General features: G+C 26.3%; 1 protein-coding gene across 1 annotated transcript in view; it reads right to left on the minus strand.

Moving 5' to 3' along the window:
* Positions 1-11,499, minus strand: part of LOC136085584 (uncharacterized) — a 41,327-nt gene extending 29,828 nt beyond the window's left edge. Inside the window, exons 1-2 of the mRNA XM_065806904.1 lie at positions 10,962-11,499; positions 9,950-10,423 (exon numbers count right to left, since the gene is read on the minus strand). Of these exons, the coding sequence (XP_065662976.1) occupies positions 9,950-10,423; positions 10,962-11,499 (1,012 nt within the window). The remainder of the gene's footprint in view (positions 1-9,949; positions 10,424-10,961) is intronic.
* Positions 11,500-11,748: the final 249 nt, after the last annotated feature.

The following is an 11,748-nucleotide window of genomic DNA, read 5'->3' on the forward strand; positions in this document are numbered from 1 at the left end:
GACTTAAGTGTTACAAGTAGTTGGTCTCTAGTGTGATGATATCATTGTATGTTCTTCTAAATTCAATCCTAATTAAATAATATGATAAATGTATCTATCGGAGTTAATTTTGCGGCAATCTTATGCTGTGTATTACACACCATAATTGTTTGCTACTGGTATTCTGAATGATTAAATAGTTTTATTGACTGAAAAAGTTTTAATTTGTACTTTGTACTAAAGCACGACTTGATCTTTGGTGTATGGCTTTTCTTTTTTCTTTATGTGCAAGTTTTTAGAGGCTCATTTTTATTTATAGATTTAATTATGATTGGTTTAAAACTTATACAAAAAGATTCCTTGGTCAGTTTAGATTTTTAATTAATTAATAAAAGCCCCTTTTACCAAGTTAACATTTAGCATGTTTTAATTAACCCATCACCAACTCTCAATCAGCTCATCATAATTCGATATAGCAAATTAAATTTTTAAAAAAGATTTTAGACTGGTAATAAAGTTATACAGAGAAAGTTATTCAATGATACATTTAAAATTCACTAATAACAAATTTTACTTCCAAGACACTTACAACTATTTTTAATATATATATATATATATATATATATATATATATATATATATATATATATATATATATATTATATATACTTTTCTAACTGTTTTTTATGTATTTAATAGCTGACGATTGCTGTGTATGGCACGAAACTTAAAGCACTATAATTAATGTTGTTTTACATTTTAAAAAATTTAAATATGTATATATATATAAATACATATATGTATATATACATACATATATATATATATATATATATATATATATATATATATATATATATATATATATATATATATATATATATATATATATATATATATATATATATACAGTTACGGACTTAATTTTAGACTCAAAGTGATAAAATCAAAATTTTCATGATGAAAGTGTGAAAATAGCATAATAAGTATGTTGCATGCATAAATAACTTGGTGAATAAATTTGTTTCATGGAATTAAATATATCTGATGATATAATATGCAAAAATAGCATCTAATGGATTTGGAATTCCAGTAAAAACATTAATTATGTATAAAAAAGGAAACGATTATTGTTGTCAATTATTTATCAAGAAGTTGTGAATTTGTGTAGCTGGCTAATTTTTTAACTTGTTTTATTTCAGTTATTTTAAAACACCATAATAGGGAAGAAGAAAACATTTAATGAATCGATTAGATCTCAAGTTATTTTATTATTTGAGGAAAATTATAACACAAGAGACATTGCATCCAGGTTGGGAATATCACAATCTTCAGCATTGCATGTTGTAAGGCAGTTTAGTTCTTCTGGTTCAATCAAACCTAAACATCATCCTGGTAGACCGAGGCTTATTTCAGCGCAGAAAGAACATTTAATTCGATGAGAAGTAATGAAAACACTATTACATCTTCAGCTATCAAAAGGAATTTAAATTTGAATGTTTCCACTCATCATATTCGACGTATTTTATCCAACAGACTTTCTATGCGGGCGTCAAGGCCTTTAAAGAAGCCTTTTCTTTCTGATATCCAATGGAAGAAGAGAATATTTTTTTGTAAGAAGTACTCTCATTAAACATCAGAAGATTGGGCAAAAGTCATGTTTAGTGACGAGAGTAATTTTCATTTGATGGCAAGCTATAAACATTGGGTTCGACGTCCTAAACATTCATCAGCAACTGACCCAAGGTTTACAGTTCAAACTGTTAAACACCCTGCTCATGTGATGGAGTGGGGGTGCTTCTCAGCACATGGCCGTGGTTCCATTTGATTTATGAATCAAGGAGAAATTTTAAATTCAAAAGCATACATAAATATTTTGAATGACAGTTTGGAACGATTTATGGCGATTCACAATTGCACTGTGTTCCAGCAGGACTCAGCCCCCTGCCACGTCTCAAAGCAAACTAAAAACTGGTTTATATCATAAAGAATTGAGTTATTGAACTGGCCTTCAAATTCGCCAGATCTAAACCCAATCCAAAACCTATGGGTTTTAATTAAATGCCGAGTTGCCCAAGAAAAGCCTTCCTCCAATCCGGATTTAATTAAAAAAACTAAAGTTATCTGGTGCTCATTTTCAGCTGACATCTGCAAAAATTTGGTGGATTCAATGCCGCAGCGCATTAAAGAAGTACTAAAATTGAAAGGACATTCATACAAGTATTAGCAGGCTGTAATAAATCATTATTTTTATTATCATTTTTAAATATATGGTTATGGAATTAAGTTTTTTGTTAAAATTGAAGTTTGAGTCTAAAATTAAGTCCATAACTGTATATATATATATATATATATATATATATATATATATATATATATATATATAAACATATATATATATATATAAACATATATATATATATATATATATATATATATATATATATATATATATATATAAACATATTTATATATATAAACATATAATATATATATATATATATATATATATAAACATATTTATATATATAAACATATAATATATATATATATATATATATATATATATATATATATATATATATATATATATATATATATATATAAACAGCGGATATGATCAAAGGTGAATTGAGAATAGCTGTAGTTGAAGTGAAGCAGCAGCATGATAACAACATCAAAACCTTACGTGAGCAAATCAGCGCTTTGGCAAACAGACCTCCAGCAGCAAATTTAAGAACAACAAATAAAAAACCATTCTCCCTTGACATGACAAAAAGTAACCAAATCTTCAACTTAGCGTACGTTTGTGGATCACCCACAAACGTACTGGATCTGTAAGATACATCAACCCCAAAAAATTCAGTAACAAGAAGTATTGTTATACTTAAAAAATGATAAACCGGTAGCTGAAACAGATATAACACAATTGAACTTATCGGGCATAGAGCAAGTATGGAGAGTTATAAAGTTAGGGAACGAGTTGATTTTCCTGGGTTGCATTTATCATCCGCAAAGCAATGACAAAGTAATGCTTTAAAAAGTAATTAAGACAATCAATACTGCAAAGCAAGGCATTTCAAAACTGGAATGCTCATCCATGTTAATCTACTGCAACTTCAACTTCAGTCACACAACATACAAAGAACTTAGACGGAGCATCAGCAACAGTTGTCCACGTGCAAAATGAGCATCACAGTGATTGTTATTCCAACAATGTCTAAACATGAACTTCCTTACACAAATGGAAACGTTCCATACTTATAGAAGAAATAGAGAAGAAGAGCCAAGAAGCGCACTTGACTTACTTATCGCAGACAAACCAGACCAAATTATTGAACTACATAAAGGCAACTCATTAGCTCACATGCCAGCAGGTGAATCACATTATTTTATCATTGGTTTATTTGTAACAAACAACAACCAAACAAAAGACAACATGAAAAGAGGTATACATGAACTAGAGCAAACTATGATGCCATCTCAGAGCATATAATAGCCATCAATTGGACAAGTATCTTTAATTCTTTTTCAGCTAACAACAACTATAATTTAGTAATAGAAAAACCTAATAAAGCAATCGAAATCAAATAGACCAGTAGCAAAAGGAAGCATTCAAACTACAAACTGATATTACTAACATCAGTACCATGCAAGATAATGGAGAACTTCATTCATGAGAGAGTTATGAAGCACTGCTATAACAATGGTCTATTCACAAAAGCCATAGGCCATAGATGCAATACATCATGGCTATACAATAGATGTGATATACACTAATTTTGCAAAAGCCTTCAACAAAGTGCCGCACAAAAGACTTCTGCATAAACTAAAAGCTTACAGTTTATGCAGCTCACTGTTCAGATGGATATCAAACTGGCTGGCTAATCAAAAGCAAAGGGTTGTCATTGGCAAAACTGAATCTGAGCGGAAAGAGGTAACTAGTGCAGTGCCTCAGGAATCAGTGCTAGGTCTGTTGCTCTTCATGCTCTACATAAATGACCTACCGGACAAAATAGCTCACCACATCAAGATATATCAAAACAGAGAAGGACAAAGCAGGTCTTCAGCTAGACATTGATAAAGCAGTAGAATGGTCAAAAAAGTGGCTAATGCTCTTCAACTTGGACAAATGCAAATACATGCAAGTAGGTCGCTCCAACAAATCAGTCTATGTGACACACAATGACTAATCAGATAAGAATAAGACAAGAACTGTGTACAACTTCAGTTGAACGAGATCTAGGCGTTCTTGTTTCAGAAGACTTAAAAGTCAAGCATCAAGTTGAAGCAGCAGCTGCAAGAGCAAACCAGGTACTTGGTCGTCTGAAGAAATCCTTCAGAAGCAGAGGTCTCATACTTTGGAAAATCCTTTACAAATCATACATTAGACCACACCTTGAATTCGCCATCCAATTGTGGTCACCACATCTGAAGGGAGAAATCAAGGCTCTCGAAAGCATTGAAAAGCATGCAACAAAGCTGATCACAGACATCAAACATAAATCATATGAAGAAAGGCTTAGAATTCTAGGCCTAACCAAACTAGAAGATAGACGAGTTAAAAATGATCTAGTTCAGCAATATAAGATTGCACATGGCGTTGAGAAAATTAAATTTGTTGTGCCTCAAGTTTATGCACAAACACTTTCCCAGTATAACCTTCGTGGCAATAGCTTAAGACTTACTAAGCCATTAGTCAAGAAAAGCTCTTCACAAATCGCGTAGTCAACACATGGAATGCTTTACCTTCAAGTGTTGTTAACTCTTTTTCAACTGATGCATTTAAAAGCCAATTCGACGCACTAAAAGTATAGGCACATTCTGTGCCCAATTTGTCAGCATGAATTTGCCTGGTGTTGCACCTCTTCATCAATATATTATAAACATTTTATTCTTCATGGACTAAAATTTTATAAATATTATTAATTTCTGAATAATTAAACAAATATATATATATATATATATATATATATATATATATATATATATATATATATATATATATATATATATATATATATATATATAAAAGTTAGTAGAAAATCACTTGACAAAAATTTTTCTCATTCAACACTGTGTTTTATCAATAAAGACTTAAATTTATATCAAACATTAAATTACAGGAAGACACAAATGTCTTAACTACTGTAAAATTTCACACATTTGTGGAATTTGCTGACACTATTATAAAAAGAATTCTTTGAAATGATTACTTATGCTTTTTTAAAAAAATATTTTTCAAAAGGGGGATTTATAATGGCTCTGTTCTTTTAAGAACATTGAGCACTTTATTTTGTAGAATATAATTTAAAGTTGTTTAAAAATATATATATATAAATTTTTTGTTTGTTTTAGATATACTCAAAATATATTGTTAATTCTTTTGACAAGCCATGGTAAAAAATTGACAACAAAATTGTTTTGTTAACAATCAGTAATATAAAATTAAAAATATATAAAAAAAGTCTACAATGAGTCCAGTTGCAGGACCTTGTCGATAGTTCTTTAATAATTTTAACTTAAAGGGCTACATGCAAATGTAGCTCTTTAAGTTAAAAAAAAAAAAAAGTAAACAAAAAATGAAGCATTAAAAGAATCAAAACTAACTTGAATTTTATTTCCTTATTAAAGCTTGATTATAAGAATTTCCTTGTTTTTATCTTTATCAATTTTTTTCAATAAAAATTTCATAAAAGTGGTTTGGGTTTAATAAAGTTTTTTAAGTCTGCATTATCATAAAAGCAAAAAAATATTTTCAAATCTTTTTACCAATCTTCTAGCAAGTAAATAGTAAATTAGTAAATGAAAATCAGTCAAATAATTTTACATAAAATAAGTTTTAAAATAATGGTTTTACTACCTGGGGAAAAAAGAATAACAGGTTGCATACTGCTATCTAAAAAAAAATTAAATATTAAAATAAAGAAACATTTTTCAAAACTTTTTAAAATAGCATAATTAAATTTTAAAATAAAAAAGAATTAATTATAATAGTTATAACTAATATAAATATAGTTAACATAATTAAGAAAACTCTATAGAGCAAACAACTATTATAGAGCTATATTATAGAGCTCTCTAGAGCAAACAACTGTATTATATGTAATACTAATGACATTTCTATATTAATGAATGGACACTCTCTCACTGAGGCTTCAACTTTATGCCTTCTTAGATGAGTGTTTACTGACCTTTAATTAAAAAATCATATTCAATCAGTTGCGAAATTAGCGTCCGCTAAGGATACTTTTCCTTATCATGCTCGCCATTTTCTTACTCACGATTCCATTCTTTATCTCTACAAATCTCTTATTTGTCCCTGTACGGAATACTGTTGTAATATTTGGACTGGTTTTTCTAATGATGCTTTTTTCTCTTCTAGACAAGGTCCAAAAATGTATTGTAAACATAGATGGATCCCCTCTATCTTTTCGAGTCTTTTGTCAACTGTTTCCTTGCTATATAGCTCTATTCTTTTTATTCAAGTAACTCCCAACTTAATAGTGGTTAAGCCTTGTTGGGAGTGAACCAGAATAATAAAAAAATTATATATACTTATATATTACTAATTATATATAAATACATTTATAAACTTAAATATGATAAAAATAAATATAACGATATAACTAAATATAAATAACATAAGTTATTATAATTAAATATAGATTATATAAATTAACTTAGCATTATTAAATTTAGCAAACATAACTAGTATAATTGAATTTAATTAACATAAAAATGTAATTAAATATAGTTAACATAATTAAGCATAGTTAATTTAATTGAGTATAACTAACACAATTAAATACTGCTAATATAACTAAATTTATTTAACATAATTAGTATAATTAAATATAAATAATATAATTAAATATAAATAATGTAACTAAATATATTTAAATATAGGTAATTTATTTTACATAACTACTATAATTAAATATGTTTATTAAATATGTTAATTGTACAAATTATAGGTCGAAGCCAGAGCAAAAATCAATAAAAGATTCATTTTCGGGTCTAGCTCACAATGCTTACATTATTCATATTAAAGTCTCTTAACTTTCTGGACTTCAATACATTTAGTGAACGCTCCCTCATTCAACCAATTCATTTTTTTATCATTTATATTATTATTAAAATTGTTAATTTATTTCAATAAGTATTGACAAAAAATATGTCTCAAAAGTCTCAAAATCTCCTATTTGCATGCTTCCATAAACATCAACATTCAAAGTTTGTTTAATGTATGCCATAATACAATTTATGTTTGTCTTTATGTATGCCAAAATAAAATAAAAAAAATTTCTTATAAAAATTAGTTTAACTGCTTTTTCTATACATTTAATAAAAATAATGAAAATATATATTTTAAAAGTTTATCAAAACTTAATATTTAGTTTATTTGAATTAGATAACCCAATTATTTTAACTAATTATAATTAATTTATGATAAAAACTTATACATGATCTTAAGTGTTTACCTATTGTACCCTGTTAAATAAATAGTAAACTGTAAACATTTAAAAACTTTATTAAATACAGAAACCAAAAAAAAAATCATAAATATCAAGCCAAAGCCATCAGATACAGTGTCAGATACAGGCTAAACTGGCTGTGTCAGATACCGGTTACAGTGTCAGTTACAAACTAAACTGGTTGCTGATACTGGATAAAGAAAAAGATTTAAGGTTTTAATCAAGGATAAAGTACTGATTAAAGGTAACTAATAAAATGTGTGAATTTATATAAAAACATTTTTTTTTATTTAAATTGGGTTCAGATGGCTTCATACTCGGTGTAATTAAGGCGATTTACAAATTATTCGAATTCTTTTATTTGGAATTAGTATAGTTTTCTCAGCGTAGTATGTCCAAACAAGAGCTTTAAATGGTATAACTTTTTTTGCTTCAGACTTTTTTAATATTTAAAGAAACTTTTCTTTTTTATATATAAATTTCAAAACCTTTTTACTACCAGTAATAGTAAATCTAAAGAACACCATTTTGGAGTCTTTAGGTCAATTCCGCTCATCGGCGTTAACATGATTTAGTTAAAATCTTTTAAAAAAGTTGTTTAATTTACTATTGATCCTAGTTCTAATCGTTTCTGACGTATATTAACTATATATCAAAACAATATGTCAAAAAATATACCTATATACAAACTATATATCAAAACAATATGTCAAAACACAATATTTCTATCAATTTTCACAAAAAATATTAGAATTCCGATCAAGAAAGAGCTTATAATTTAAAAAAATTGCCAATAAACTATCAAAACAGGTCATATTTTTAAACTATAATGTTCATATCACCTAAAAAACGTATTTATTTAAAATCTTATTAAAATTTGGACAAGCAATTGTGATTTTAAGATTTTTTTTTTTTTAAAAAAAAAGGAATCTTAGGTCTGGGTTTTTTCGCTATAAGCATTTATATTTTATAATATCGCAAAATTTATCATTTTAATTTTTTTCGTTTTATCATAATTCACAGACCTGATCATTTAATGGAAATATGTTGTAGTCAACAAAATATCATACAGACGCTATAATATTTTAAAATTACCTTAACTACACCAAGTAGTTTCATTATTGGACCATAGTTCCCTTTTTTTTTAAGTTTATTGAGGTTATTAAAGGCTGCAACCAATCACTTTTAAAGTTGGAAGTTACTGAAAGCGAAAAGATATAATTTATAGAGCAAGATAATGATTAACAGATGACTTAAAAGATTGCAAGTTATATCAGTAGTAAGAGTTAATCCTAGAAGATGAAGGGTAGATGACTCATCAAGTACATTGTCGTTCATAGATATTGGAAGATCTAGATTATTGCAACAATAATTAGATGAAAAATAATTGAGCGTTATCAGAGTAAAATGTTCACCAGTCACTGAGAGTCACATGCTTTAGCAGAAGTGAGATCCTTTTTAAGCTCAAATGCCTCCATCAAGCAATCAGAGACCGTTGTTTTCTTATCAAGACAAGAATAAATGGTAGTATCATCAGAAAACAATGCAACTTTCTGTTCAGGATAAATGTTATATTAAATTTTTTTTCGTAAAACATTAATGTGAAAAAAAGTAAATAAATTTATTAGATTGTACATCATTTGTACAGCATTAATAAATTTATTAAACAGTTTAAAACAAAAAATCTTTAATGCAAAAAAACAAACTGATTAATTGGTTTAATAAAAAGTATTCACTACCATACATTAACATAATTGGTTTTATAAACATAAATAGTATAACATTATATATACAATACATATGCAATAACAGTATATATACATTACATATGCAATAACATTATATATACAATACATATGCAATAACATTATATGTACAATACATATGCAATAACATTATATGTACAATACATATGCAATAACATTATATGTACAATACATATGCAATAACATTATACATACAATACATATGCAATAACATTATATATACAATACATATGCAATAACATTATATATACAATACATATGCAATAACAGTATATATACAATACATATGCAATAACATTATATATACAATACATATGTAATAACATTATATGTACAATACATATGCAATAACATTATATGTACAATACATATGCAATAACATTATATGTACAATATATATGCAATAACATTATACATACAATACATATGCAATAACATTATATATACAATACATATGCAATAACATTTTTAAAATTTGTAAACACGTTCTTATGACTATGATAATAAATTATTAAATGTGTTCTCATGACTATCATTATAAAATAATTATTAAATGTGTTCTCATGACTATCATAAAATAACTATTAAATGTGTTCTCATGACTATCATTATAAAATTTTAAAATTGATTAATATAAGAAAACAACAGTAAATCAGGATAGACAGAACTAATGTTATTAAAATATTTTCAGTTTAAAAATACATTTAAAATGTAAAAAAAACTTACTTAAATTACCATTGATAATAAACAAGTTTTTTATTAAACCATTTTGAACTTTAAAGTATGGATCTGAAGAATATACAAAAACATCATTGTAACTTTCAGGTTGCTCAATAGTTTTAAAAATTACAACTTCTCTATTTATACTGATTTTGTATGTATAAACCGCGTCTTTTAAAATTTGTTCTACAATGATGTTTGAAAACTCATTTAATTTAATTTGATTTGTGATGATAACCTGGTTAGAATTACTGTAAATTGAATCAAGAACTTTGATTTTTCCATCATCAGTTTTGTGTATAAAAATACCAAAAGCACAACTTTTAGAGCTCAAAGTGAAACAAATAATACTATGTAAACCAAAAATAAACATATTAGGAATAAAATCAAATGAAATTAAATATTCTTTGTCAAGCTTAGGTATCTTAGCAATTACTTTTCCTTTCACCAATGGCGTTAATACACTACCAACAAGGTACTCTAGATTAAAGAATAATGATAAATAAATATAATATCTCAAATGCAAATTAGTTTAAAATTAAAAACTGCAAAATAATGCTTAAATTATTATTATTATTATTATTATTGTTATAGACATATTATTATAGACACCATTCTTTTATATAGGTTTTTCACTAACATTTACTTAATTAAAAGAATAATTTAGATTTACATTAAGAAGCTAAAAAATACATGAATTTTTACCACACACTAGCATAACTTTAGGCAAAAACTACCATAATATTTAAGCAATATTGATCAAAGAATTATACTGATGTAGTTTTACTTTTTATTTTTTAAAAGCTTCTAAGACCAGTCAACATCAAAATCTACTTTTTAAACACACGGCATTCTTTCTCTATGAGCTTATTTTATGAGCATATGAAAACTGATTTTATAAAAAGTACTATTTTTTTTTATTGTATGAAAATTTTTATTTAAAATAAAGATCTAATATAATAATGAATTAAGATTAATGAAAATAATGAATCCAAATTGATGAAAAAAATATTCTTACCAACATTACCATTAATTATCAAAAGATCAGCAATGGAACCTTTTTGAGTATCATTCCAAAGATTAGAAGCATAAACTTTTACGAGTTTGAAATCTCTAACATCAGGACTATTAACTGTATAAATATTTACTCCATTCAGATCAACAGACAACCAATAGTTGCTATCAAAGAAACTTTGACATATTTTAACGGATGACCATTGACCTAACAAGAGAGGAGTCGTTTCAATGTAGTAACTAGTATTGTTACTCACTCCAGCAAAAATAACAAGCTTTCCAGAGCCATCTTGGTGAAACCAAACACTAAGACTATTCCTAATGTAATCGCCATGCTTATCATCCAAAATTACAAAAAGAACATTTTTTAAACCAACACTGAACTCATTTGGTTTTACATTAAAAGACAATGTAAAAACCTTCTTCAAAATATTAAGAGTTCCAACTAATAAACCTTCAATTACCTTTAATTCTTCCCTAAAGTTGATATAATCTAAATAAAAATTAATACTTAACAATAACATGTGAAATAAGTAATGCATTTATAATATTATATATATATATATATATATATATATATATATATATATATATATATATATATATATATGTATATATATATATATATATATATATATATATATACATGTATATATATATTCACCTGATGATGCTGAAAGAAAAAGGTCAGTGAAATATTGTGTAAATATATAAATACATCGAAATAAATTTAAAACAAAAAGTTTATACGCAGCCGCTTTAATCAAATTTAACAAATATAGAATATGATT

The sequence above is a fragment of the Hydra vulgaris genome, chromosome 09 (assembly GCF_038396675.1).
Source record: "Hydra vulgaris chromosome 09, alternate assembly HydraT2T_AEP".
NCBI lineage: Eukaryota > Metazoa > Cnidaria > Hydrozoa > Anthoathecata > Hydridae > Hydra > Hydra vulgaris.